The sequence below is a fragment of the Archocentrus centrarchus genome, chromosome 21 (assembly GCF_007364275.1).
Source record: "Archocentrus centrarchus isolate MPI-CPG fArcCen1 chromosome 21, fArcCen1, whole genome shotgun sequence".
In the NCBI taxonomy this organism is placed as follows: Eukaryota; Metazoa; Chordata; class Actinopteri; order Cichliformes; family Cichlidae; genus Archocentrus; species Archocentrus centrarchus.
Window position 1 is genome coordinate 32,796,357 of NC_044366.1, and position 26,387 is coordinate 32,822,743.

A 26,387-nucleotide genomic window follows, 5' to 3' on the forward strand; every position below is an offset into this window, starting at 1 on the left:
TGCAATCAGATGCAAAATTACACAACTTTTTTAAATATATTACAATAATTCATCCTGTGTATTATATGAACAATTTACAGATCTAAAAGAAAACAGTACATATTTAATTTGGGTGACTTTAAAGTACAGTTACTTGAAATCCTTACTTGGACAGCACAAGGATAAAGCAAGCGCTGTAAATCCATGTGGACTAGTGTATTATGGAGCATTCATTACTTTGAAATGCTCAGTTTCAAAGGACATTTTGTTGCCTTGTATGATCAAATTTGTTAAAGAAAGGATCTGAGTGACGATGTAATGAGGCTGCAGTTCACATGTAAACAGACTGAATCAAACGGGCATTCAAGCATTTTGTGTTTGTGCGCCCTGCCTTCATCTCTGGCTCTGTTTTCGTCTGTCTCCCTGCTGATGTGTCTTTCTTTGCCGAGAGTTTGCTGCATCGCAACGCTCGGTTGTTACCATGGCAACAATGGAGAACAAAAAAAGGTTCTTTTTTTTTTTGTTGATGTTGTTTTTCGCTTTGTTTTGGGGGGGGGGGGGGGGGGGGGGGGTTGTTTTTTTTCTCATGCGGCCGCCTCAGATTCAGACAGATGTGGCTGTTCTGCTACAGCGTAGGAGTCAGCCGCTAAGAAAATATCTGACAGACAGACGAGAAACTGTGACTTCATCAAACACACACACACGCACACACACGCACGCTCTCTCTCTTATGTTAAGTGATGTTGCACGCCCACCGTTCCCCACTCATTTTCTGTCATTTGTCTTCCCTCCATCCTTGGTCCGTGCCAGCATCACCACGGCAACCGGGCGACCGCACTGATGCCATCCCCGAGGCTGTCAGTCCAACAGCAGCTCACGGATCCTCACAGCATGATCACCAATTATCAACAGTGCTATTGCATCAATACGCTGACATTACATCATCACCCAGCTGACTGTGTGATCTGTGTTTACTCACATTCCTCTCAGCCGGATCAGGACCTGGTTGTTGTGATTGTGCTCCAGAGCGTCCCCAAAGTCCTGCGCCTCCTCAGACTGCTGTTGCTCCTTCTGCTCTTCCTCAGTCCGTGACATCTCCTCACGCTGCACCTCCTCCTCCTCCTGCTGCTCCTCCTCCTCGTGTTCTTGAGGCTGCAGCTGCAGCTCCTCACTCTGCTTCACCTCCTCCTCCACCTCCTCCTCCTGTTGTACCACCTCACTTTGCTGCACCTCCTCTTCTTGTTGCATCTCCTCAGTCTCCTCCTCCTCCTTTTCAGGGTGTAGTTCACTTTGCTGCACCTCCTCAGTCTGCACCTCCTCCTCCTTTTCCTGCTCTTCTTCCTGTAGCTGCAACTCCTCTTGCTGCTCCTGTTCCCCTTCTGTCTTTAGGATCTCTTCAAACAGTCTGTCCTCCTGCTGCAAAACCTCCTCCACCTTCTCTTCCATCTCCCACTCATGCGCCACAACCTCTACTTCTAACTCTCCTTCCTGCCGATACACCTCCTCCTCAGTATCTCCATCCTGTTGCTGCACTTTCTCTTCCTGCAGTTCTTCCTCCAGCGGATGGACCACCTTCTCTACCTCTCCCTCGTGTTCCTTCACTTCCTCTTCCATCTCAGGTTCTCCCTCCTGTTGCTGCAACTCCTGCTCCTCAGCCTCCAGCAACTTCTCAGGTTGCTGCGCCTCCTCCGCGTCCTCGTTCATCTCGGTTTGTTCACAGAGCAGAGTTTGGTCTCTGTGAAGCGTCCAGATGCCTCTCAGTCTGACAGAGTCGTGAAAACATCAACACCGATCGGAGCCTAGAGTGCCTGAGTTCGACGAAACTTCATCCAACTTCCTGTGATGTCACCTGACGAGCCCAAATCGCTGATCTCTGACTGATTGGTAAGGGAAGTGGAGGGGTTAAAGGTCACAGGAATTTGAGGGGAGACCAAACAGGGAGAGTAAAAACAACAAAATACAGCTCACAGAGCTCACGGAGCGCAGTGTCAGCTCCGTGCACCGACACTGCAGTGACAAAATGATCCCACTGAATGTCCCAGAGCATCGCCGTAGCAACGCAAGGAGGAAGCCGACCGGCAATAAAGATGGGATAGAGAGAGAGAGAGAGAGAGAGAGAGAGAGAGAGAGAGAGAGAGAGAGAGAGAGAGGAGTGATGGAGGAGGACAAAAGAGAAGCAGAGAACATTGCAGTGCGTTTCCGTGGTAACCCAACAACGGTTGCCAAGAGTGATGGAATCCTGCAGCCGACAGACTGCCCTCCTCCTCCTCCTCCTCCTCCTTCTCCTCCTCCTCCTCCACCTCACCCCCTCCCAAATCCAAATTCACATAACTTTACGCTCCATTCAGATGCAAACGGCAAATATTAATCTTTCCTCTCCTCACTCGCTCGCTGCACCTGCCAGAAAGAGTATACAGTGAGGAGGTGTGTGTGTGTGTGTGTGTGTGTGTGTGTGTGTGTGTGTGTGTGTGTGTGTGTGTGTGTGTGTGTGTGTGTGTGTTTCCTGTATGTGTGTGTTGTTTTTAAACAATGATGATGTAATGTTCCTGAAAATGAGAGTCACAAATCTTCTCCAGTCAAGTGGCATGATCACAGCCGGTGTAAAGTGTTGCTGGCTCCCTCTAGAGGCTGCAGTGGTCATTGCAGCCATAATCTCCTCAAGCTGGAAGGATTTTAAAGCTCTGTAAATTTTAAAAATAGCAATCATTTGTCCTCCATCTGCTGCAGGTGAACAGTAGATTTAGCCACATAAGCTATGCTTAAAAGATATATATATATAGAGATATAGATATAGATATAGATATAGATATAGATATAGATATAGATAATATCTAGAACAGTGGCTCCCTAAAGGTTGAAGCCACTGATCCACTTTGAGGCAAATCCAGATGTGCCATGGGATTTTAAGATAACATACATTGTTACTGTAATTGCATAAAATGTTATGAATGACCTTCAAATCTTCAATTTCCCCCATCAAAAACAAAAAGCTTCCAGTAGCAGTGTGGTGATACATCAAAGTGCCTGGTTGTGGTCAAACAGTCGGAACAATTCCCTCCTATGTGACACCAGATGTTGCTGATGGGAGAACTACAACATAGATAAATAAAGATAAACTACAGAAATCATGTTAGATACTTTTTTCCATGTGACAAATCAGTGAAAAATATCACTTGAGTACAAAAGTCTGAAATCCAAAAGGCTGTCAAAATGAGAACATAACCAGCTACACTTCAGCCTTCATTTATCTTTGATTGTTTTAATTAAGCTATTAAAAAAAGCACTAAACTCATGTTAGAAAGTGCTCCACACAAAGACATGACTTCAGAACATGATTTTAGTAAAGAAGCATAGAGGGTAGTGTTCATAGTTCAAATGTGGGTTTAATAAAATGTTCAAAGTTCAAAACACATCAGAATGTTTTTGGCATGAAAAACAGCTTTAATTTACATGATGAGCTTCAATCCTGCGGTTCTGTTGCTTTAGTGAACAGTCAGATGGTGTGTGGCTTTGAACTGCGGGAGGACATTATCTCCTTTCCTTTCATAAAGGATGCTGCAGTGCATCCTCTGCTAAAGGAGTTAATAAAGGACGCACTGCAGCATCTTATAAATTTGACCAGTTCTTCTGGCTTCCTCTTAAGCACATTTCTCTTAAGCAAAACTTGAGATTTGGGTAACATCCCTCACTGACAGTGAGCGGGCTGATTAGAGTAAACAGCAGGCTGCTTTCTCTTATGGAGCAAACTACACCTAATCACCAGTCCAGACGACCCTGAAATATGTAATCTGTTGGGAGAAGTTAATGTGCAAAGCAAGCTAAAGAGCTACTTAGAAAGCAAACATTGCTTCTGAGCCAGAGGCAGCAAGACTCTTTGGTGGATGGTGTGATAGTGTGCACTCAGGTGATGGACACAAGATATATGCTACTAGAGGGGCGTTACTCTGCTGCAGGTGTCATTCTAGGTCTAAATGCCACAAAAGGGCTGTCAAAGGTGCCTTTGTCTCACAATTGAAAGAAGAAAAAAGCTTGAAAATCAAGATGGCTGTGTCATGGACACCAGAGCAACAATGTATCCACCACCATCAGACACTGTCTGGCTTCCAGTCCCTTCTAGTGATGAGGAGTTATTTCCCTTTCCTTTCATTTATAGATGTGCAGTATTGTATCATGTGTTCTTATGCTATGTAATATAATGTAAGTCTATTTCTAGTGTTAATGGTATCTGTGGTGGTTTATGTGACTGGTATATCCCAGTTCCAGCCTCTCTACATCTTTAGTCATATTGAAAGCTTCTCTCTTCCTCACTTCTTTTGCTGGATCAGTGTCCTCATAATCAGCCCTGACATCCTGGTGGAGAAGTTGGCTAACTTGGACTTACAACCCCATCATCTTCTCCAGGATCAAAAACTTCCTGACCGACAGACCACAGGTTGTTAAGGTGGGTCAGCTCTGCTCCAAATAGACCAAAGCGATGGTCACTGACTTCAGGAGGCAGAGAGAGGACCATGCTCCACTTTACATCAATGTAGTATGTGTAGAGAGAGTAGCCTCCTTCAAATTCCTGGGGACCCACATTTCACCTGGACTGCCAACACTGCAGCGCTGGTAAAAAAAAAAAAAAAGAAAAGAAAAAAGGCCCAGCAGAGACTCCACTTCCCCCGAGTCCTGCAGAGGAACCACCTGGAGGAGAAGCTGCAGGTGTCCTTCTACCGGGCCACCATAGAGCCAGTGCTGATGTATTGTGTCTGTCTGGTTTGTTGCCTGCTCTGCTGCAGACAGGAGGGCTCTCAGAGGGTCACCAGGACTGCTGAAATGATCATCAGCTGCCCCGTGCCCCGCCTGGAGCACACTGCCAGCTCTCACTGCACCAGCAGAGCAAAGAAAATCTTGGCAGACCGCACTCACCCTGATCAACACCTGTTCAACCTGCTGCCATCAGGGAAGAGACTCAGGTCCCACAAAGGCAGGACGAACGGGATGAGGAACAGTTTTTACCCCTGGGCCACCAGACTCTTGAACACTACACAGTAATACACAACAGTGGCTTCACTGATTCACTGTTCACGTCTTCAACCTCACTGTGCTATATTAGTACGTTCGTAACCCTCCTCTGTGCAATAACTGGCATTTCAGTAATACTGGTATTTTTGTATATTTGTTACATATTAATTCCCCTGTAAGTCCTTGTGTTGTTTGATATGCATATACATACTGGTTTTACAGTATTGTTCTTATTTTCTTGTATAAGTTTTATAGAGAAAGTCACTGAACTGTAGCAGCTGCTACATTTTCATCATACTCCATGCTTGATGACAATAAAAGCTTTCTATTCTAAAGCCAGTGGAGCTTCTCCCTTTTATACCTGTTGGAGGAGTACGGATAGCCACACAACTTTTTCTGAACGCTGTAGCCTGTATTACAACAGTCAGTTATGTGCCCCCTGTAGTTGATCATAAATGTTAAAGAGCTCTGGGATAACTGCCATCAGAATAAGCATTTCATTCCACTTAACTTCAACTTAAATCATCCTGTTCCTGGAGAAATCCTTAATCCAATTAAGCATGTACCTCATACTCCACTCTAACACAACCTGATACATAGCCTTTCCATCCATAGTACTTGTTATGCCTTCTTAATATCCAGAAAACTGGCCACTAGTCCCTTTATATTTCTCATGGCTTTCTTTATCTCAGATAAAGAGAAGCTGGCTAACTTGGATTCTTTTAGCACACCATTATTTTCTACCATGCTGCCGTCAGAGAAAAAAAGCCCATATGACTGCAAATCATCATTGTCTGGTTTTCAGATTAGAACCACTGCCTCCTGCTTCCAGGATCTAAGAACAGTTCTCTCCTTCCATACATTTTTTATGAGACCTAATATTTCCTCTAAGATTGGATCACCAAATCTCTTGAATATCTTGCAGCTAATACCCTCATTTTGAAGAGCTGTTCTTTTCCACTCTTTTAGTAGTTCTACACAGGTCGCATAAAAAGAGTCAGAATAACAAAGTTGTCATCTCAGGCTGGACACTACAGTGACTCAGCACACCTTCTTCAAGTACAGATGGGCTTCTCTTTCATCCAGAAGACTGCACACACATTCTTGCCTCCAGTAGTGATGTTACAGTCACAACTGAACACACATAAAGAAACAGTTCTTTAAAGGAACCAAAGAACTTCAGTCTTCTAGGTTCAAAGGGTTCAAACTTTTTTCATCTCCTCGATTAATTTGCACTTTGTTTTCAGTTGAATAGCCCCTCCTCCCCTGATAATTTACTCAGGCTCTCATGCACTGACTGCCTGACCCAGAGCAAGAACAGCTAGAGCCAAACTGGCACCTGATAAATTGTTCACGGCGTCTCCTAGCAGGGGAGCTGAGAGCAATGAGGTGGGGTCATCGAAACTGTAAAACGGGAGCCGACAAGTAGTCGTTGTTAGTACCCGTGTGATTGACTGAACGATTCAGGCGGGATTTCTTCTCCCCAGAATTTTTGGCACTTCTGCAAAGGTTTCATTTTTCATCCCTAGAGGTCACTGCTTGCATCTCACGCAGCAGCAACAGCATTCTTACCAGGCTTTGTGGGCTTTCAAAATGCAGTGGTTGGTGGGTCCATAGACAGGCTTCCCAAAACTGCACCTGTTCCTGATTGGGTTCTGCAGTCGAGTCACAGCTTTCACTGGCTGTAAAGAGTTACCTGACGAGGGAGAGGAAGGAAAGGTTTGTTTTAAAAGCCACTGCTGCTCTTTGAAATTACTGAAGAGTTTACGAATACAAATACGAATACCTTTATTAGTCCCACAATGGGGAAATTACAGTTAACAGAACACCCATCCAAGAAATACAAACATAGAGACAAACACAAACAGGGGGGACAGGTGTCTGAGCTCATGCAGCCGTTTTACCGGCGCTACCTTTAGCAGGAAAACAAAAAGAGATACACTGGGATAGGTAGGTTCAAAAAAATCATCTCGTACTGTGTTCATTATGAACACCTAGTTTGACGGATTCTTTCATATTTCAAAACTGAGATGTTAAGCAAAGAGTCTCTAAATGTTTTAAATCTCTTTCTGAGCTGCCTGTTGTTTTAGAGTCTGTCCACGCTTGTGAGGAGAAGAGTAGGATTATAACTGTGTCCATGTTGTTCAAATCATCAGCTCTTACGGTCGTAAACAAGCCCTCACAGTAATGCTTTTCCCTCTGATTGGCCAGCTGGCTAATTGACTGTTAATGGTTTCTTCACTATAAGCACCGGCGCTAAAGAGACAATTAAAGATGACCATGTGGGCGACTGGAGGAGTGTGTGTGTGTGTGTGTGCGTGCGTGCGTGTGCGCTTCAGTAATGTATTCAGCTTTTTGTTAGTCAAAAGGCTTTTTGCACAACAAGAGGTTCATGAACAGAGCAGACAGGCTAAAGGACACTTTGACAAACATCCCATTTTTGAGCATCTGAATTTTATTAAGTAGGCATTAAAGATTACTTTCAAAAATAAATTCAGAAATAAATTCAGTTTAAAAAATTATTTTTTTTGAAAAAAAAATAAAGTTGGAGTGAAGCTGTGGCGTCACAAAAGGTTACCATCCATCCATCCAGTCAGTATTTAGACAATGATATTTTCTACACTACCACAATGGATTTAAAATTTAAAAAAAAATAAGAAGGAAATGAAGACATTCATATTTAATTCAAGGACTTTAATAAAAGTATTGCAATAACTGTTCAGGAATCAGACATTTTTATATAAAATCCACATTTTTACAGGCTAAAGTTTCAGTGCCAGATGAGGCCTCTTCCTTTCATGACAAACAAAGAAGATGAAAGGTCTTAATTCCAAGTATTGACCTTGTATTCGATATCTGTTCATTGGAACTCTCATTGTGAGGTCCAAAGAGAAGTCTATGCAAGTCAAAGAGACTGCTTCAGGAACGTAAACACAGAGGGTTTACAAGAAGGTGCAAACCACTGTTTACACTCCAGAATAAGAGGGTTCACCAGAAAACATCTGAAAGAGCCTGAACAGTTGTGAAAAAAACAAATCTTTGGACAGATAAACTTGTACCAGAGAAACCGCTCATGATCAGAATCATACCACATCATCTGTTAAACCTGGTGGAGGCAATGTGATGGTATGGGTGTGTACGACTGCCAGTGGAAATGAGTCACAAGTGTTTATTGATGACGTGACTGCTGATAGAAACAGCAGGCTGAATTCTGAAGTCTACGGGGCCATACTCAGCTCAGAGTCAGCCAGATGCTGCAAAACTGATCCGATAGCACTTCACAGTGGAAATGGATAATGACCCAAAGCAAACTGCAAAAGCAATCCAAGAATTTCTGCTGGAAAATAAATTCAAGTCAGTTTTTCTTGAAGGCAAAGCTGCAGACAGAGAGACCCACAAACATGCAGCAACTGAAGGTTGTTCCCTCAGAGATGCTCTGAGGGAACACAGCATTCGGTGATGTCAGTGGGTATTAAAAACAATCCTTATGTTTAGTTTGTCCAGTTAGTTTTGAGCCTCTGAAAATGGGGGGCTGTGTATAAAAATGGCTATAATTAATACACAGTTAATGCAATACTTTTGTTAAACCCCTCGAATTAAAGCTGAAAGTCTGCACTTCAATCACACGCTGATTTTTTGATTTAAACTCCACTGTGGTGCCAAAACTGTACAAAAACTGTGTCGCTCTCCAAAAACCTTTGGATCCAGCTGCACTCTGTGTTGACTTGTTTGGCTGAATACTTTTGAATACTTTCCAGTTTAGTTCAGTTCTACTCAGTTAAACTAATGTAATGCCAATTCACAACAGTCACCTCAGTGCATTTTAAATTGTACTGTAAAGACCCTACAATATTAAAGAGAAAACCCCAACAATCAGACAGCCTCCTATGGACAAGCCAATGGTGACAGCGGGAAGGAAGAAACCTCCAGCAGAACATCTGGCTGAGACTTTAATTATTACTAATGATTAAATGCAATAGTGGTGTATCGATACATGGAGAGTGAAAAGAAGTGAGTGAAGAATTCAATGCTTGTCTAATAAAGTCATAATTTTTATTTTAAATAATTATCTCATTTCTTTCAACAGCTTGTTTTATGACACAAAGCTTTTTATTTGTCCAAAGCAGTCTAGATGAAGATTTTCATACTCATCACTTGGCACAGTTACACATTCTATAATACAATCCATTAATTTATCATTTCTGTGTTTTTATAAAAGAAAACTGAGACAGGTATAGGGAGGTAGAGCATGACCGTCTGACCTGTCATTTTCTGAACAGGCGAGCCCTCATGAGGCATCACTGTCACTGCCATCTTTCTGTCCAGAACCGAGCAGAAGGAGCCCATAGTCAGCAGAAACCACAGAAGGAGCAGCAGGAGGAGGGAGGAGACTCCAAACCGATGGATGCTCTGTAAATATGTTTACCTGTTGTAGAGACATCTTCCCTCTGCTTTCATCCACATGCTGCTCAGAGCGGCTCTGTGTCTCCCTGGATGTTGTTGAGCTCACTGACTCTCAGGAGAGTGGAGATCTCTTACCCTTTCAAGCAAGTGGGTCCTTGATGTTGTGTGTGTGTGTGTGTGTGTGTGTGTGTGTGTGTGTGTGTGTGTGTGTGTGTGTGTGTGTGTGTGTGTGTGTGTGTGTGTGTGTGTGTGTGTGTTGTGTGTGTGTGTGCGCACGCGCACAAGTGCATGTATTTGTATTAGTCATGCTGTGAGGGCATAAATCTGTATACACAGTGACAATGTGGCAAACAAGGAAAGTAGTACTTCGTAGTACTTGCTGAGTCAAATCTAAGAATAAACATCAGTTAAAGCATGAAATAAATGCGACCCATCTCCTTTCATCTCAAACAGTATTCTGTCATAACACTTCTTGCCTGGTTACATCCTTTACATTACTGCCATCTTGTGGCCTCAGTTGGCTATTGTCTCTGGCAGCAGGCTTAACTCTGTGTCACTGGAAACTGTATGGGGCCGGCGCTCTCTGTGTCCCATTAACAATGGCTGGAGTTTGTCAAGCTGAGTGGCCGGCAGCTTTTTCTGGATGTTTGCAGATGCGCACTGTGGATACACTGTTAGCCTTTGATGGAAAACTGATGGGAGACAAGCACGAGAGGCAAACTGCCTCTGGCTCTGCTTTCCTCCGATTTGACCTCCATCAGAGCTTTTGATTTGTTTGTTTGTTTGTTTGTTTGTTTGTTTGTTTGTTTGTTTGTTTGTTTGTTTGTTTGTTTGTTTGTTTGTTTGTTTGTTTGTTTGTTTTACTCCTATGTCTCATCTGTGAACATAAATATGTTTCTATCCAAGTTTTTTCTTCATTTTTTCTACTTAAATCTAAAGTCACAATTTGTAGTACTTGTATCACTGTTGTGCAATAGGATGGGCCCTTTTTAATCAGTATGATAATTATTAATATATCACACAAATTGTGGAGAAAGAAGCCCAGTAACAATAAAATGAAGGTACTGAAGGTTGATACATTTTGAAACATGGACTGAATCTTCAGAAATCCTAAATCCTCAAATAAGAGGCAGAATCCAAATACAATAATGATGAAATGGAATTACCAGTATTTTAACAGCTTTCATGGTCAAATATAGATTCTTGTCTCTGATTCTGTCGCTGCAGCAGTCAGATCATAAATCCTTTTGTTATGAATGTTTCTATGTAATCAGAATGTTACTGTGATTGTAAAATTTTACTCCTGGTATTGCAGTTAGTGTGCTGACAACTCTTATACACTAGGTTGCTACACAAACGACGCTCTCTGTTTGTATTAGCATTAAGTTTTTGCATCCCTGAAATGTGCGTACACACTTGTAAAAGAACGGGTTGCTCTCCGGAGCTCAATGAATTCCACCATGGTACTATGATAGGATGCCACCTGTGCAACAAACAAATGAAATTTCCTCACTACTAAATATTCCACAGTCAACAGTTAGTGGATTATAACAAAGTGGAAGTGACTGGGAATGACAACAACTCAGCCACAAAGTGGTAGGCCACTGGGGTCAACAGATGCTGAGGCGCATAATGCGCAGAGGTCACCAACCTTCTGCAGAGTCAATCACTACAGTGACCAATCACACCTCTCCATCTGGAAAATTGATGGATAGTCTGGGTTTGGTAGTTTCCAGGAGAACGGTACTTGTCTGACTGCATTGTGCCAAGTGTAAAGTTTGGTGGAGGGGGGGTTATGGTGTGGGGGTGTTTTTCAGGAGTTGGGCTCGGCCCCTTAGTTCCAGTGAGAGGAACTCTTAATGCTTCTGCATACCAAGACATTTTGGACAATTTCATGCTCCCAACTTTGTGGGAACAGTTTGGGGATGGGCCCTTCCTGTTCCAACGTGACTGCACACCAGTGCACAAAGCAGCTCCATAAAGACATGGATGAGGGAGTTTGGTGTGGAAGAACTTGACTGGCCTGCACAGAGTCCTGACCTCAACCTGATAGAACACCTTTGGGATGAAATAGAGTGGAGACTGTGAGCCAGGCCTTCTCTCCACCATCAGTGTCTGACCTCACAGATGTGCTTCTGGAAGAATGGTCAGAAATTCCCATAAACACTCCTAAACCTTGTGGAAAGACTTCTAGGAAGAGTTGAACCTGCAAAGGGTGGGCCGACATCATATCAAACCCTATGGCTTAAGAATGGGCAGCACGGTGGTGTGGTGGTTAGCACTGCTGCCTCACAGCAATAAGGTCTTAGGTTTGATTCCACCTTGGCCGGGGTCTTTCTGTGTGGAGTTTGCATGTCCTCCCCATGTTTCTGTGGGTTTTCCCCGGGTACTACGGTTTCCTCCCACAGCAGTTACTGGGGTTAACTGGTGATTCTAAATTGCCCACAGGTGTGAACGTGAGTGTGAATGGTTGTCTGTCTCTCTGTGTTGGCCCTGCTGGTGACCTGACAGAGTGTACTCTGCCTCTTGCCCTGCGTGGCCCCCCCGTGACCCTGAAAAGGATGGATGGATTAAGAATGGGATTACTCATGTTCATATGCGTGTGAAGGCAGATGAATGTTTCGGCAACTTAGTGTATGTCTGTATTTCTCAAGCAGAGGTGAGCAGGGGGTGCTACAGTAAACCACTAGGCTCACGGAGTGCATGGAGGCCTATGGTGGGCATGGATATTTGGCCAGTCAACTTATCTCTCTCTCTCGCTCTCTCTCTCTCTCTCTCTCACACACACACACAGATACCAGTCCTACCGGTGGGTTAAGGACCTTCTACATCCCTGTCCAGCTCTCCTAGTGTAACTGTCTGTCTCCTGGAATCTCCTCCATGTTCTTGAGAGCATGGAGGGAGACACAGCAAACCTTCTGGCAATGGCACGTATTGATGTGCCATTCTGGACAAGTTGGACTACCTGTGCAGCCTCTGTAGGGTCCAGGTATCACCTCAAGATACCAGCAGTGACACTGAGCCTAGCCAAATGCAGAACTTATGAAGATGAGGAGGGAAAAACAGTCAGAGGCCTCCACCTGTAAAACCATTCCTGTTTTGGGGGTTGTCTCATTGTTGCCCCTCTAGTGCACCTGTTGTTAATTTCATTAACACCAAAGCAGCTGAAACTGATGAAGAACCCCCTCTGCTACTTAACTGACCTGATGTCTTAGCAGTGTATATATGAAAACGTGTTCCTTGAAAGCTTCCTTCAAGTAATTTCCTGAAATAAAACACACACACACACACACACACACACACACAAAGATAGACAGATAAAGTGTGTAAGGGAGAGCGAAAGTTATCATTCCTGAGTTTGACTCAGCATTGTACAGATGAGTTGATGAAATTGTTTTTAGCTCCTATAATTGTCTTTGGGACTTTAAAATGTCTTTCTTTTTCCTATTGTTGACAATAATAACACAGACAGATTAAATTGGTTTAGATAAGTTCAAATGTGGGTGAATCCAATTTTGTTAGATTAAATCAAATGGTTTCTGTCAGTCAGTCAGAGAAAATCTAATTCAAATCATCTGAAGCTGAACTGCCGACATCTGTGGTGAAATCCACCAAAGAGAAACAAACCTGAAGAGTAATCTGTCAATCAGTCTGATGTATAAGTCCAATAAATTATGTATGTATAAATTCCATTTTTTAAAATAACTGAACACATTAGAATGAGCTTTAGTAACTATTACCAAACTGTAACTCTGGGGGAAATCGCTGTAAAATTTGCCTTGATGCACCTGTCAAATAAACAGCTTCTAAAGACCATAACTGCTATCCAAATAGTGTTTGAACCATGAGACTCCCAAGAACTCGCTCTGCACAGCAGTATATTTTTATGTTCCTAGTGTTAAAAATGTGGTCATGGGAGTGTTTTTAAAAGGAGGGTCTGTCCTTCTTTTGCATATTTGTGTGGCTTACCACAAAATTTGGTACTGATCCCATACCGAGTAAATACAGAGCCAGTATCACTAGTAACAAGTACAGATGCCAGTACTTTAAACTTATAAAGGCAACTTATGTTGGGGAGATATAACTGATGTAGCCTCAAAATTATATCACCATATTTTAAGAAAATTTGCTTGTGTGTTGATGTGCATGGGTACTTTGTTGGAGGCTGTTGAAGCAGCTCTCTTACTAAATCTCCATCAGAGGCTGAAATCCGTCTTGCGCTATCAGACATGTCCAGGCGTGAATTGTTGTGTATGCTAGGGAACGTAAAAGCTATATTATGTTGTTATAGGAATGATATTGTAAATTTATACCAGTATTATCATGGCCAATAGGATATGGTACAGCCCTATAGCCCTATGTATACCAGGCCTGAGCACATGAAAAAATTAACAAATTCAGTTGTAATATGCATTAACCTGCCTATCACGATTTAATTACTCATTAACCAAAGGTGCCCCAGTGCATTCTGGATCATTCTGGCCCACTTTAACCCCTGGTTAGAGCCAACCAGTTTGTCACACTGGTAGGGCTATAAAAGCACAGGGATTTCATCCACTTTTCTGCTTTTTAAGTTCTTCACAAGGTAAGCAAAGTATTTTTTGGTTAGTTTCCTCTGTGGTATAACCAGGAGCTGTAAGCTACCTGAAATATGACATGAACAGGAATATGGCACTGATGCTATCATTAGTTTTTCCCTGACTTTAGTCACATTCATGTTTTGCCAGCAGGGATTAGCTGTCATGATGCTGGGTCTGTTGGCCCAGCGTTGGCTCCTATTTATGTTAAGTTGTTTATTGTGGTGCTTCAAATTTGGGTTTCGTTTTTCTTTAAGAGATTCTTTGATTGTTGTATTTTCTAGTTTTTGCTGTGTTGTGGTTACGTTCCTATGTTTAGTGTATTTGTATCCTCAGACCTCCTTAGTTTTGCTGTCTGAGTTTTGTTCCCGGTTAGTTATGTTTTGTTTCCCTCAGTGTACCTCCCTCCCTCCTGTGTCAAGTCTGCATTCTTGTCTCATTAGTATCATTCTGCTGTTCCCACTTGTCTCGTTACCCATGTCTGCATTTTGCCTTTGTCCCTTGTCACGTTGTTGTTGGTCTCATCCCGCTGTGTATATTCATGTTCACGCTCATGCTTAAGTTAGGTCCTGGTGTGTTTGGTGTTTTGTTAATGTATTGTGTTCAAGCTAATAAAGCTAAAGACCAAGTTTAGTCCCTGCCTCTGGGGTCCTGCTTTGGGGTCCTCTGCTTGCCTACATGACATTAACGCTCTAAAACTGTCTTCTAGCTAACGTTAGCTAATATTAGCTTACTTGCTACCAGTGTAGTTGCCAGTGTGCTAACCTTGCTTGTTCCCTCTTTGATGTTACCACTAGGAAAATATTTAGTCTCATCAGTTGTTGTCCTTATGTGGGGTTTGTGTTGGAGTCTGCTGCCCCTTTCCCACTGACCGGGTGCCGGTGCCAAGTGCTCGAACCGTTCAGCGTTTTTTCCACCTCAAACTCACTCTGTGCTTGGCCAAAAAATGGTTCAACTCCTGCACCGGAAGCTAGCTGGTCTGGAACCAAGAATGCATGATGCAAGCGGCAGAAGGACGTGACTCTGTCATCTCGACGTAAAGTTTTCTACCACTATTTCACTGCAAGGTGTGTATTACAGGAGAAAAGCCATGCAATTTTCATGGCTGTGAATTAGGTTGGGCCCTACGGTTGAACTTGCTGTTTTGTATCAGTTTATATCACAGATGAACGGACAAAAAGTGCGTACTTGTCATCTTGCTCGTAATCGCTGTCTGTTTTTACCTTGTGCCACACACAGATACTGCAGTAGTTTTGTTTATTGTTTTGGTTATTTGTATATACACTCACCCACTGGGTGGGTGTGTCCAAACTTTTGACTGGTACTGCAACAAGACAAGATTCCAGATGTCCAAGTTCTAGACATGTGGCTCATCCCACCTGTTTACCATTCTACAAATGTGCTGCTTTATGGAGAGCTCTCTGATTCCAAGCATTCAACTGGCCGCCCAGTGCTCTGCTACAAGCATGTGGCAAAGCGAGACTTGAAGGATTTTGATATCCATCCATCTACCTGGAGATTAGCCCTTCACAGCAGCTCCTACACCTCAAAGGACAACTTTGCAGATTTCCAACAGCTCTCACAAGTGCATCAACAAACAATGTTTGATGCTCGTATATTCAGTCATCGTGCTGTGATGTAAATGCTAACACACGTGGATGGCACAGTGAACGGTGTTAACAGAAGTGTTCCTGAGCCCATGCAGTGATATCAATGTCAGAGTCATGCCTGTTTTTAATGCAGTGCTGCCCGAGGGCCTGAAGATCATGGGCATCCAATACTGATCTCCATCCTTATCCCTTGTGCACACAGATTTCCCCAGAATCTCTGAGTCTTTTGATTGTATTATGTACTGTAGATCAGATATTCAAAGTTTTCTCAGTTTTACCTTGAGGAACCATATTCTGATTTTTTTTTTTTTGACAATTTATAAACAGGTATTTTGCAGATTGATGAACCTCTGCCCATCTTTACTTGTGAGCAACTGCCTCTCTGAGATGCTCTTTTTGTACCCAGTCTTGTTACTGACCTGTTGCCAGTTAACCTAATGAGCTGCAAAATGTTCCTCCAGCTGTTTCTTCTTAATACCACATACTTTTCCTGCCTTTTGTTGTCCCATCCCAACTTTCTTGAGATGTATTGCTACCATTAAATTCAAATTGAACTAATATTTTTCATGAAATAGTAAAATATCTCATTTGATATGTTTCTATGATTCCTTTTGAGTTTAGCAGTTGTTGCTAAATTGTTTCAATAAGCAGAAAGTCTCATAAATCTTGATACAACACATCTGAGCTATGAAGGCTTTAAAAATCATTTAGAGAGCTTTAAAGAGGAAAACATGCCTTTGTGTGCCGAGGAATCAGTTGAGAAGCTGAGAATAAAGATTTAAAAAGTGTTACAGCCTAAGAGCTAAATAAAAATATATTTTTAACTATCATCTTCAAATAAATAAAGATATTTACACCAAAATTGCTGTTAAATCTTGTGCAAACTAGTGCATAAAAAAATCACCAGAATGCAGGAAATTAAGGGTCTAATTGACAATTTATTTTGAGGTACAACAAATCAATAAATCCATATTACTGTACTATTGCTTTTTCTTTCATACTCAAAGCCATAACAGCAAAAGGTTACAGCAAGCATTTCTATTTCAGTCACTGAGATCTTTATTTATTCTCAGTTATGGTTAGAAATAACAGTGTGAAGTCTGTGGCTGCCCAGCACTCAAGAGAGGATGGGTCAAAATGAATTTCCCCATAGAAATCTAAATATGGACATGAAGATGAGAACAATAGCATCCAAACACAAAGATGAGGGCATCAAGAATAAAACACAAACAAGAAAATAATGCCTCAAACAAGACGAAAGAGAGAAAACATGCTGGATATGTGGATGAATAAAGCCATCTTTGTAAGCTCAATTGTAGTTTTTCTGTTAACCTTCACATATCTCCTCTGGATGAACCAGTCACATTCTCTTTAAATGAAAGACAGACGCTGTACTGTAATAATCCCAAATATGTCTTCATACTAAAGTATTTCAATTAAAATAACATTTTGTCTTTGTACTTCAGGACCCATTCATTGCTGGCGTTTTGTAGTTCCTCAGTTGTTCCAGGAAGCCAGGGTTGGGTGAGGAGGCGGGCCTAGCTGATTTGACCAATGAGAGGGCGGCGTCGAAGGACTGGCCATCGCATGACATCAGGTAGCCAATGACGACAGATGGTGCACGTGACACCCCAGCGTTGCAGTGGACCAGCACCACACCTTTCTAAGGGAGAAACACACAAAAATGTCAACATTAAAGCTGCAGTCATTGATTTTGGCCACTTGGGGCAGAATTTCTGAATATGTTAATAAGTCAAATGGCGTTTCTTATTTGGCAAATCGGTCCTCATCCGCAGGTGTGTAGGGTGAAGATGGCACAACTCAACTTTGAATTTCCAACTTCCCACTTCAAATGGGATGCAGCATTAAACCCATCTTCTTTCTAATGGTATAAGTACAGAGGTCTGTGGGAAAACTGCCCTCAGCTCTCCTGCACTCTGACCTCACTAAACGCTTTCCTGATGAGCTGAGTATGATCCCCATTAGGAGGAGGAAAAGCAGAGTGCGCTTTAGTGCAGGGCAGACCTTTTGCTTGACAAGTTGCTGCCATGTGAGCATGCTGCATCCAGCTTCTCTGTCAGAATTGTTTTCAAAGAAGCTGATCATAAAAACACTCAGCTTCAGGAATGGGAGGTCAATCTGCTCTGTTACAGATATGAAGAGACTATTTCATCAATGTACAATCTTAATATTTAAAGAAACATGCTGTGAAATGAATAAAGGGAGATATTGTTCTGCTAAATATTGAAATAGAAGGACTCACATAATCCCAGAGTGGCTCAAAACTGTACCAAACTGTACCAACTGTACCTGGGTAAACGTGTTTAGTTATTTTCTACCACTGCTTTGCAACATTAACCTCAACAAACAGGATTCAAATTTTCTGTCATTGTTTTATTGAAAGAAAAGAACTTCATTCTTGTCACGGCACTAAATTCGTATACACTTTAAAAAGGAAATTCCACTGGAGACGAGAAAAAAAGAGTTGCATAATTTTTTTTGTAAGAATATTCACCACATCCGAATGTATATTTATCAGAGATAGAAAGCACGAAGCTGTTGGGATTCAAACACGCAGTGAAGCAGTGACAGTCTCTGAACACCAGACGGCTCCACACACCAGCAGATCAGAGCGGCTGCTCTGACGTCAGCCTGTCCAGCTGATCTTCACACCACAACGAGCAATTTGATTAATAGACGGCTTGTTTGTTTGTGTCTTTGGATGCACATTAGCCTCTCCATTACAGCCTGTATTTTCCTTCCCATGAAAGCTGTACACCATAAGCTGTGTCTCAGTTACCAGGCTGGGCGCTCACTGCAGACACAACCAAGCTGATTTGATCACCCTGCACACAAAAGCCAAGAGCAATGGAGAAAATGACTGAGCCAAACGTTTTACAGATTCAAGAATGTCTAAAAAAATCATAAAAGTACTTCTCCCTTTTGTCCAAAGCACAGAGTTAGGGTTAGAGTTTGGGGTCATCACATGCGATGACTTTGGGGTAATTCTGAAGGCAAATTGAGGAGAAATTTCTCACAAAATAAACCTCATAATGCAAACCCACAAAAACCTGACATGTGTTACACCAATTTATAGATCCTGCAGTCATGAACTCCATCACATGATGCCTTTGGGGTTGTTGCTGTCGTCATGACAGCGTCCATATCTGCACTTCATTACCTGCCAGATGGGCTGCTGAGTAATCTGAGCCTGCATTTCAAAGTAAAAGCATCAGTTTGATAATCAGGGCTGGAATTACCACACACAGAAACATATCATTATGAAGACACACACATGCTCACACGCACACTTCCTGTAATTATACACCTCTAATGACTGCCTAATGATTCTGTGTGTGTGTGTGTGTGTGTGTGTGTGTGTGTGTGTGTGTGTGTGTGTGTGTGTGTGTGTGTGTGTGTGTGTGTGTGTGTGTGTGTGTGTGGTGTCATGTTAAGGTGAGCCGCGAGCTTCGATGCTAAAAGCTTGTATGACACTGAGATCTGATCTGAGAGCAGTTTAATAAAACATGACCAAAACTGAACTGATCTATTATTTAAATCCGAGGATGAGGCAACAAGGAGAGGAAACACGAAGAGGTAACGAGAAAAGGTTACAAGGTGAGGAAGTCTCAATGTTTGGAACATGTTATAATGCTTCCCTCAATTTAACAGCCTTATATCTAGCTACTTGTTGTCATCATTTAGTTTTTCAATTATTTATTTCAGCAGCAATACTAAGAGTTGTAAGACTATCCCTATTAATCAGTTTTTCTTTATTCTTTGTTTATTGATTGTTAATAGCTTGTTAATTTCTGTAGCAAAAGCGCACGCTGAGGGAGGAAAGTCAGTGCAAGAAATCCCCTGGAAGAAATGAGCACCATCCTGCAGGGCTGATAATGAATCCAGTCTGGAAGTGCTGAAAACTGCAGGTCGTCTGATGGCCACTTGAGGCTGCCCCTAGTGGCCATTAGAGGACCTGTGCTGCCTGATGAAACTGTAAAATGGGTTCGGTCTCCATGGATGTTTTTTCCTCTTTATAACAACCGTACTGTGAGTCATCTGTTTGGTTTTTGTTAAGGTTTTAGGTTAGAGGTGTGGCTGCTGGTTCAATCTGACCAACAAGTTTGTGCTTTACTTCTGGTGAAAAAAAATGAAAATTTTAGCACTTTATTAGTCTGTCGCTTAACAGTAATTATCAGCTATGTGTGTCAGTGCATTGCACCTGTATGCTCCACCCTCTCATCCAAATACGGTCACTTCTAACAAGAAAGAACAAACATGGTGGGGGCCAAAATGTTGGTGCATGTCCCAAGGTAATGGCGGCTACATTTTCCTAGTGGCCACTTGTGGTATTGCAATGAGGAAAAAAAAATCATGCAGCTCAAAAATCATTTTTATCATAGGTCAGTAGATGATGGCTTTTCTACCGAGCTTTCTTTTCTTTATTTTTTTATTACTGTTGTGAAGGAGCCGCACTGCCTCACTTTGACTCAGCCTCATCACCCAACCGCCTGCTGAGTGAGGCATGACTGCAGTAGATGGTTTGATTTTGACAAGAATCGTAGCAGAAAATAATTTTCAGATGCATTTTCAGTGTGTCTGAATTAAAATCACTGTCTGCAGACTGAGATTTTTTTGTAGCATTTCCAGGCAGTAAAGCTGAAATGATTTCTCAACCAATCGATTTGTTGTTTGGTAAAAGTCAGTTTTGATTAATGGATTCTATTATTCTCGGGAAGAACTCTGAACATTCTCTGTTTCCAGACTCTTGGCTTTAAAAATATCTCACTTTTCTCTCTTTTTAAAGAAATTTGGCTTTATTTTGATACATTTTGTAGACTAAATGCCAAATTGTTAAAATTGATGTATTAATCATAGTAAATAGATAAAATAATGAAAGGAATGTGTAACCTCAGTGTGAGCCTGCTGGATAAAGTCGCAGCATTCCTGGAGGTGAGGGAGGAGATCAGTGTCAGGATGATCCAGAATACTGACGGTCTTATAGATGAACAGGTCCGGGAACGCATTCTCCACCCCGAAAGCCACATTCAGGATGTGAGACACCTGAGGAGGAAGACAACTTCATTATCACTACGCTAATATTCATAAAATTAAGATCACATAATCAGAATAACAGAGGTTAAGGTTAAGGCTGTATTCCAGCACATTAACAGCATTTATTTCCATTTATTTGTGAATGGATGAGTGTGTCCAGACTTCTGACTGGGACTGTAAATCAGATCCACTTTGAAGGCTCATTCACTTCAGTTCTGGGAAGTGTTTATGTGGCTCTGGTGTGAGGTTTGGTTAAATGAATGCGTGATGGTTTCTGAGGATGGTAACTCTGATGAGCTTCTCCTCTGCAGCAGAGGGAACTCTTGTCCTACTTTTGCTCTCGTTTAGTTCTTGTTCCACAAAAACTGAGCTGCTCCTGGCTGTGAGGTTGCTTGTAGGAAAAGGAAGCTCACCTTGTGTTTTCTCAGCGTGCCGAAGTCATGGGCAGCATCTTGAGAACCTGCACACATACACACACATGTACATACAACAAGTTAGTCTGGGGTTCAGGATTTGCCTTTGACCTGACTTGACTCTCTCCAGGGTGCTGAACCAAGAACCTGCTGTGTGAATGCCCTGCATCTACTGCAGGTCACAGGGTCATCCATGATCTCCCTGTGAACCGGTGAGCCCTGGGGTCACGTCTCTCTTGTCCCCTCACATGTCGGGGCTCGTGTTACGAGCTCAGTGCTTATCAGCACTGCTGGGCTGATATCCAGGACAGGGCATGAAGAGGAGATGGACCCATCTGCTTATTTTTTTCTACTTCCTAAATTCATATCTAGGTAGAAAAGCTTTCAGTGTGGAGAACACTGTACAGGTACTGTGCAAGAGTGTTACCAGCAAAACATAAATAGTGAGGATTTTATCAATACATTTTAACTTCATCAATTCATTTCACTCAAAGCAAAGACTCTAAAACAAGAACAGTCTCTTAATATAATCCAAGGTTGGCTCTGTAAAGTTGAATCAGGGCTTGGCAGCAAAACTCTTCTTCTTCTGTGGTTGAAGATAGCTTTTTATGACCTGAGCTAGAGGTTTGGACTCTATTGTATGCTGCAATATGAATATGGAATCACGTAGCCCACTAATAGCATTTACCAGCCAAATCTTTGGGAACCTGTTCTATATTCAAAATGCAGTCAACAAATCTAATTAAAAGAAATGTTATAAGAAATAAAATTGAGCCCATTTTTCTGGTCTTAAAGGAACAGTTTCAACTGTCTGCTGTTTCTGTCCTCCAAATCTCTCTCTGCAGAGTCATTGATGGATCATTCATCTCTTGTATTTTTTTGTTTTAATTTCCTCACCTCACATGTTTCCTCATAAACAGGACTCTTTTAAGATAAGAAGTTTGTTGATACTGTTTGGTTTTGAAGGTTTTGAGGAGTTTTGGTCTTTGGCCCAGGTAGGTCCAAAAATGAACAACATTAAGCTCCATGGATAAGAAACACTCAGAGAATTTTAACATTTTAAAAGGCTTAAGAAGACTCTCACATGCAGCCACAGAACCACAAAATCCTCAGTCTGATTCCAGTGGAGGTCTTACATTACATCATGCCATGATTCCTGACAGGTCCTTCCCCTGACTGTCCAATAAAAGATAATGCCAGTAAAATAAGCTTGAAATGAAGAAGCACAATTTAAAAACCCATTTAACCATAACAGTTCTATGATATTGCAGCCTAATGGTTGACAGTGGTTTCCTATTTCCAGGTATTCACCTTGTTCATGTTATTTGTCTGGGTTACTCACCCAGCAACAGGAAGGGCTTCACAATGCCGACCTGCAGGTCCCAGGAAGTGTCAGGGATATATCCCAGCATCTTCTCTGGGGTGACGGGATCTTCAACCACAGTGATTGTTGAACCCTTCCAAGTCTCGATGATGCGGCGGCCACTCAGTGAGGTCACACGGGTGCACTGCTTCCTCAGTCGCGTCCGAGAGAAACTCTGGATCTCCTCGGTCAAGGACTGCATGGTCAGACTGAACAGAACCTGACTGAACTGGACTGCACCTGAAATAAAAATGGAAACTAATCAGATAGCTGCAAATGAATATTTTCAAAAATCTGTATGTCATCTGTTTAGAGATCTAAAAGTGTATTACTAAGCTGCAGAAAACAGTCTTACACAGTTTTCTCCTGTTTGAGGCAAGCTGTTTTGTAAAATTCCCAAGTCCTTTTAGACCAAGAATGGAAAGACACTGTGAGACATTTAAATGTTTACATATTTGGTGACAAGAAATGGGACCACAGAGAGGGTAGGACGGTCAGAAAGTACAAAGGCAGACCAGCTGAACAAGAAAGCACTACCCCATAGGTTTCCTCATGTCTTTCGAGCTGAGGAGCATAAATGTAGGCTCTTTAAATTTAAATTTTTGATGTAACACTGTGGCTTAACAAGAAAACCCGGGATCACTTACAAGTGGTCTTAAAAGCTGCTGTGAAGCTTTTAATCAGTTCCTCTAAAAGGTTTCATGTGACACTGATCTTGATTTTTCTGTGTCCCCCATCAGGTTTCAGAAGCCCATCTATGATCCTGCTGATAGAGCTCCGCATGATCATGCAACGACCCCCGGTACTGCTACATCACCACCACAGCAGGTTTGTGACGCTTACTGAACAACGGATGCTGCTATTTGATTTTTTTTTCATGTTTGCCATTTATTGGGACCATTTGATAATTATTCCCCAGAAAGGTGCAGTTTAAATGGTTATTTACTTGAAACTTGGGATCATTTTGTTTCAGATTGACATCATTGGCTCAGATTGTGGTTATCTTTCTCTGTCTGTAAACTTCAGGTAACCATGCTTTCTCCAACTCTTCATTTTGATCGTGCGGTGTGCCCCAGGGCTTTGTTCTGGACATCTATTAGAGCACTACTGCTAACATTATGTTAGCTAGGACTTTGGGGCCATCATATCAGAGTCTGCTGGTTGTTTTTTTAGTCTAGACTCAAAATTGAGACTGTGGCTTTGAAGTCATGACCTCCGAACTTTGTAAATCCAATTGTGATGTTAGAATCACATTTGAGTGGTATTTGTGGACTTCTGGTCTGTCTTCTAATCTGGAAAAAAAATGCTATATAAATAACTTATGTGCCCTGTATAGATCAACATTTATTGGGAGCTTGTCATAAAATTTGGTTCTGAAATAAATTTCCCATCAGGCTAAAGTGTAAATATTTTGGTTTCTTCATTTTGAAGAAAATAAGAACAAGCCCCGTATCACCCCAACAGAGCACTTTGCTCTCAGACTGCTGGCTTACTTGTGGTTCCTCGGATACTTAAGAGTAGAATGGGAGGCAGAGCCTTCAGCTTTCAGGCCCCTCTTCTGTGGAACCAGCTCCCAGCTTGGATTCAGGAGACAGACACCCTCTCTATTTTTAAGATTAGGCTTAAAACTTCTTTTTTGGTCAAGCTTATAGTTAGGGCTGGATCAGGTGACCCTGAACCATCCCTTAGTTATGCTGCTATAGGCCTAGGCTGCTGGGGGGGTTCCCATAATGCACTGTTTCTTTTCATTCACTTTACTGTATTTACTTTGTTTATACTCCACTCTGCATTTAATCATTGTTATTAATCGCTGGCTCTCTTCCACAGCATGTCTTTTCTCTCCCCTCAGCCCAGCCGGTCACAGCAGATGACCCCCCCTCCCTGAGCCTGGTTCTGCTGGAGGTTTCTTCCTGTTAAAGGGAGTTTTTCCTTCCCACTGTCGCCAAGTGCTGCTCATAGGGGGTCGTTTTGACTGTTGGGTTTTCTCTGGATTATTGTAGGGTCTTTACTCGCAATACAAAGTGCCTTGAGGCGACTGTTTGTTGTGATTTGGTGCTATATAAATAAAATTTAATTGAATATCGTGGAATGTTATTTTTCGTTATAATAACTTTTAACAAATAAACACTGAAGTGACAAAAGAATAGCTGAAGTGACCCCCCTTGAGCACTAAGCTCAAACATTTCTGGTCCCTGTTTGGCATGTGTGGGATGTTTTTGTGAGTGTGTGAGTCTGTGTGTGTTTCAAGCAGATCACGTAATGCGGCAGCAGAGGATGAGACCGTTTCCCTGAGGTGTCACATTCCTGCAGCTGTGTGCGACTGTAGCTACCTTTGTTTGCATCTCCTGGTTTGTTGATTGACAGGTTTTGAAAAAGCTGTGTGTGTCATGGCAGTTTGGTTACTGATGGTATACTGTTAGGAAAAAAATCCTTCCTGTAGACAGTCTTAATATTTTACCAAGAGAAACAATCTGTAGCAATGTAGCAAGCAATAAGCTTGCAAGCTTATTTGGCCGCTGTGGCCAAAAATGCAAAAAAAATAAAAAGTGTTACAAACATTGGTGACTGTAAACACTCAAAAACTGAAAATGCATATGCTGATTTGATGCCTGTACCCTAAACATATGTTAAGTAATATTTATAATTATCAGAGAAAGTTATTATTTTTGGTGCCTATCAGTTTCCCAGTGTGCATTAGTGAATGTGTGAAGAAGACTTATTAACTTAAAGAACTTTGTAGAAAGGCACTTTATGAAGTTCAGTCCATTTATTTGCATTAGTTTACAGCACAGTTTGCAGCATCCAATATGGCGGGTGCGCTGACGTGCAATGCGGCGTCTACGTTTATATGTCCGTACACAGAAACAGTAATATTTCAAACTTTATGGCCGCTCTCCTCCACCATTGCCGCATTTGAGTTTAGGGGGTCTGAAAAGTTGCTAAGTTGGCAACGCCTGAATTTTGTATTTACTGTTACTAGGCAACTGTTGCTACGCGAACAGGCGGCGGGAACTAGGAATTCATCAAAGGCGTTTAGAACGTTCTGAGATCAGAGAAATTGTAACAAAGTAACAGATTGTCAACACAACAAAACAAACCTCAAGTGAACTTCCAGAAAAAAACGAAGAACCAAACGAGTTTGTTTTATCATCTGCAATATGAACGATACAAGCATTGAATTCATTCCTAAAAAACAAAGACAGATGAATCCATCGATGGAGGACACTATGGATGGAGTGGAACAACAGCAGGACACTGAAAATGTGTCAAAATGTGGCCAGGCAGAGCTCAAGAAGAAAGCTGGAAGGAAAAGGCTTTTGCTGTCTCGGCTGCAGATTAATGATAACCAGCTCAGTCGGCATGAAATGGAGATCGAGCAGCTCAAAGCTGCTCGTAAAAGTATCCCTGTTTTTAAAAGCTACGTGGACTCGCACAAAGTGGTTGCAAATGCTGCAAAAAAGGAACCCCATCATCCCATCCCTAAGCTGCCTTCCCTTTGTGCCAGAAAACAGCTGCCAAAAAACACAGGGTTTCCATACATTTCCAAACCTAATTGCATACCTGTTCCACCTTGTACCCCTCGCCGTGTTGCTACACATGACACTATGGATGGAGTGGAACAACAGCAGGACACTGAAAATGTGTCAAAATGTGACCAGGGAGAACTCAAGAAGAAAGCTGGAAGGAAAAGGCTTTTGCCGTCTCGGCTGCAGATTACTGATAACCAGCTCAGTCGGCATGAAATGGAGATCGAGCAGCTCAAAGCTGCTCGTAAAAATATCCCTGTTTTTAAAAGCTACGTGGACTCGCACAAAGTGGTTGCAAATGCTGCAAAAAAGGAACCCCATCATCCCATCCCTAAGCTGCCTTCCCTTTGTGTTCCTGTACCACCTCGTACCCCTCGCCGGATTGCTACACAGGTCACCACCGTCCCTCGCCGTTGTGCCAAAAAATAGCTGCCAAAAAGCAGATTTTCCATCCA

At 42.2% G+C, this 26,387-nt stretch overlaps 2 protein-coding genes across 2 annotated transcripts in view; both read right to left on the reverse strand.

The window, feature by feature from the left end:
• Positions 1 to 1,832, reverse strand: part of LOC115800843 (phosphodiesterase 1A, calmodulin-dependent) — a 40,618-nt gene extending 38,786 nt beyond the window's left edge. The window contains exon 1 of the mRNA XM_030758407.1: positions 959 to 1,832. Within this exon, the coding sequence (XP_030614267.1) occupies positions 959 to 1,683 (725 nt within the window). The 5' untranslated portion in view covers positions 1,684 to 1,832. The remainder of the gene's footprint in view (positions 1 to 958) is intronic.
• A 15,204-nt stretch (positions 1,833 to 17,036) lies between these two features.
• Positions 17,037 to 22,622, reverse strand: LOC115801180 (dual specificity protein phosphatase 19). Its single transcript, XM_030758922.1, has 4 exons — positions 22,385 to 22,622; positions 21,043 to 21,089; positions 20,486 to 20,638; positions 17,037 to 17,237 (listed from the first exon to the last, which is right to left on the reverse strand). Exons 1-4 carry the CDS (start codon positions 22,605 to 22,607, stop codon positions 17,037 to 17,039), a joined length of 624 nt encoding a protein of 207 aa, XP_030614782.1. The 5' UTR covers positions 22,608 to 22,622.
• Positions 22,623 to 26,387: the final 3,765 nt, after the last annotated feature.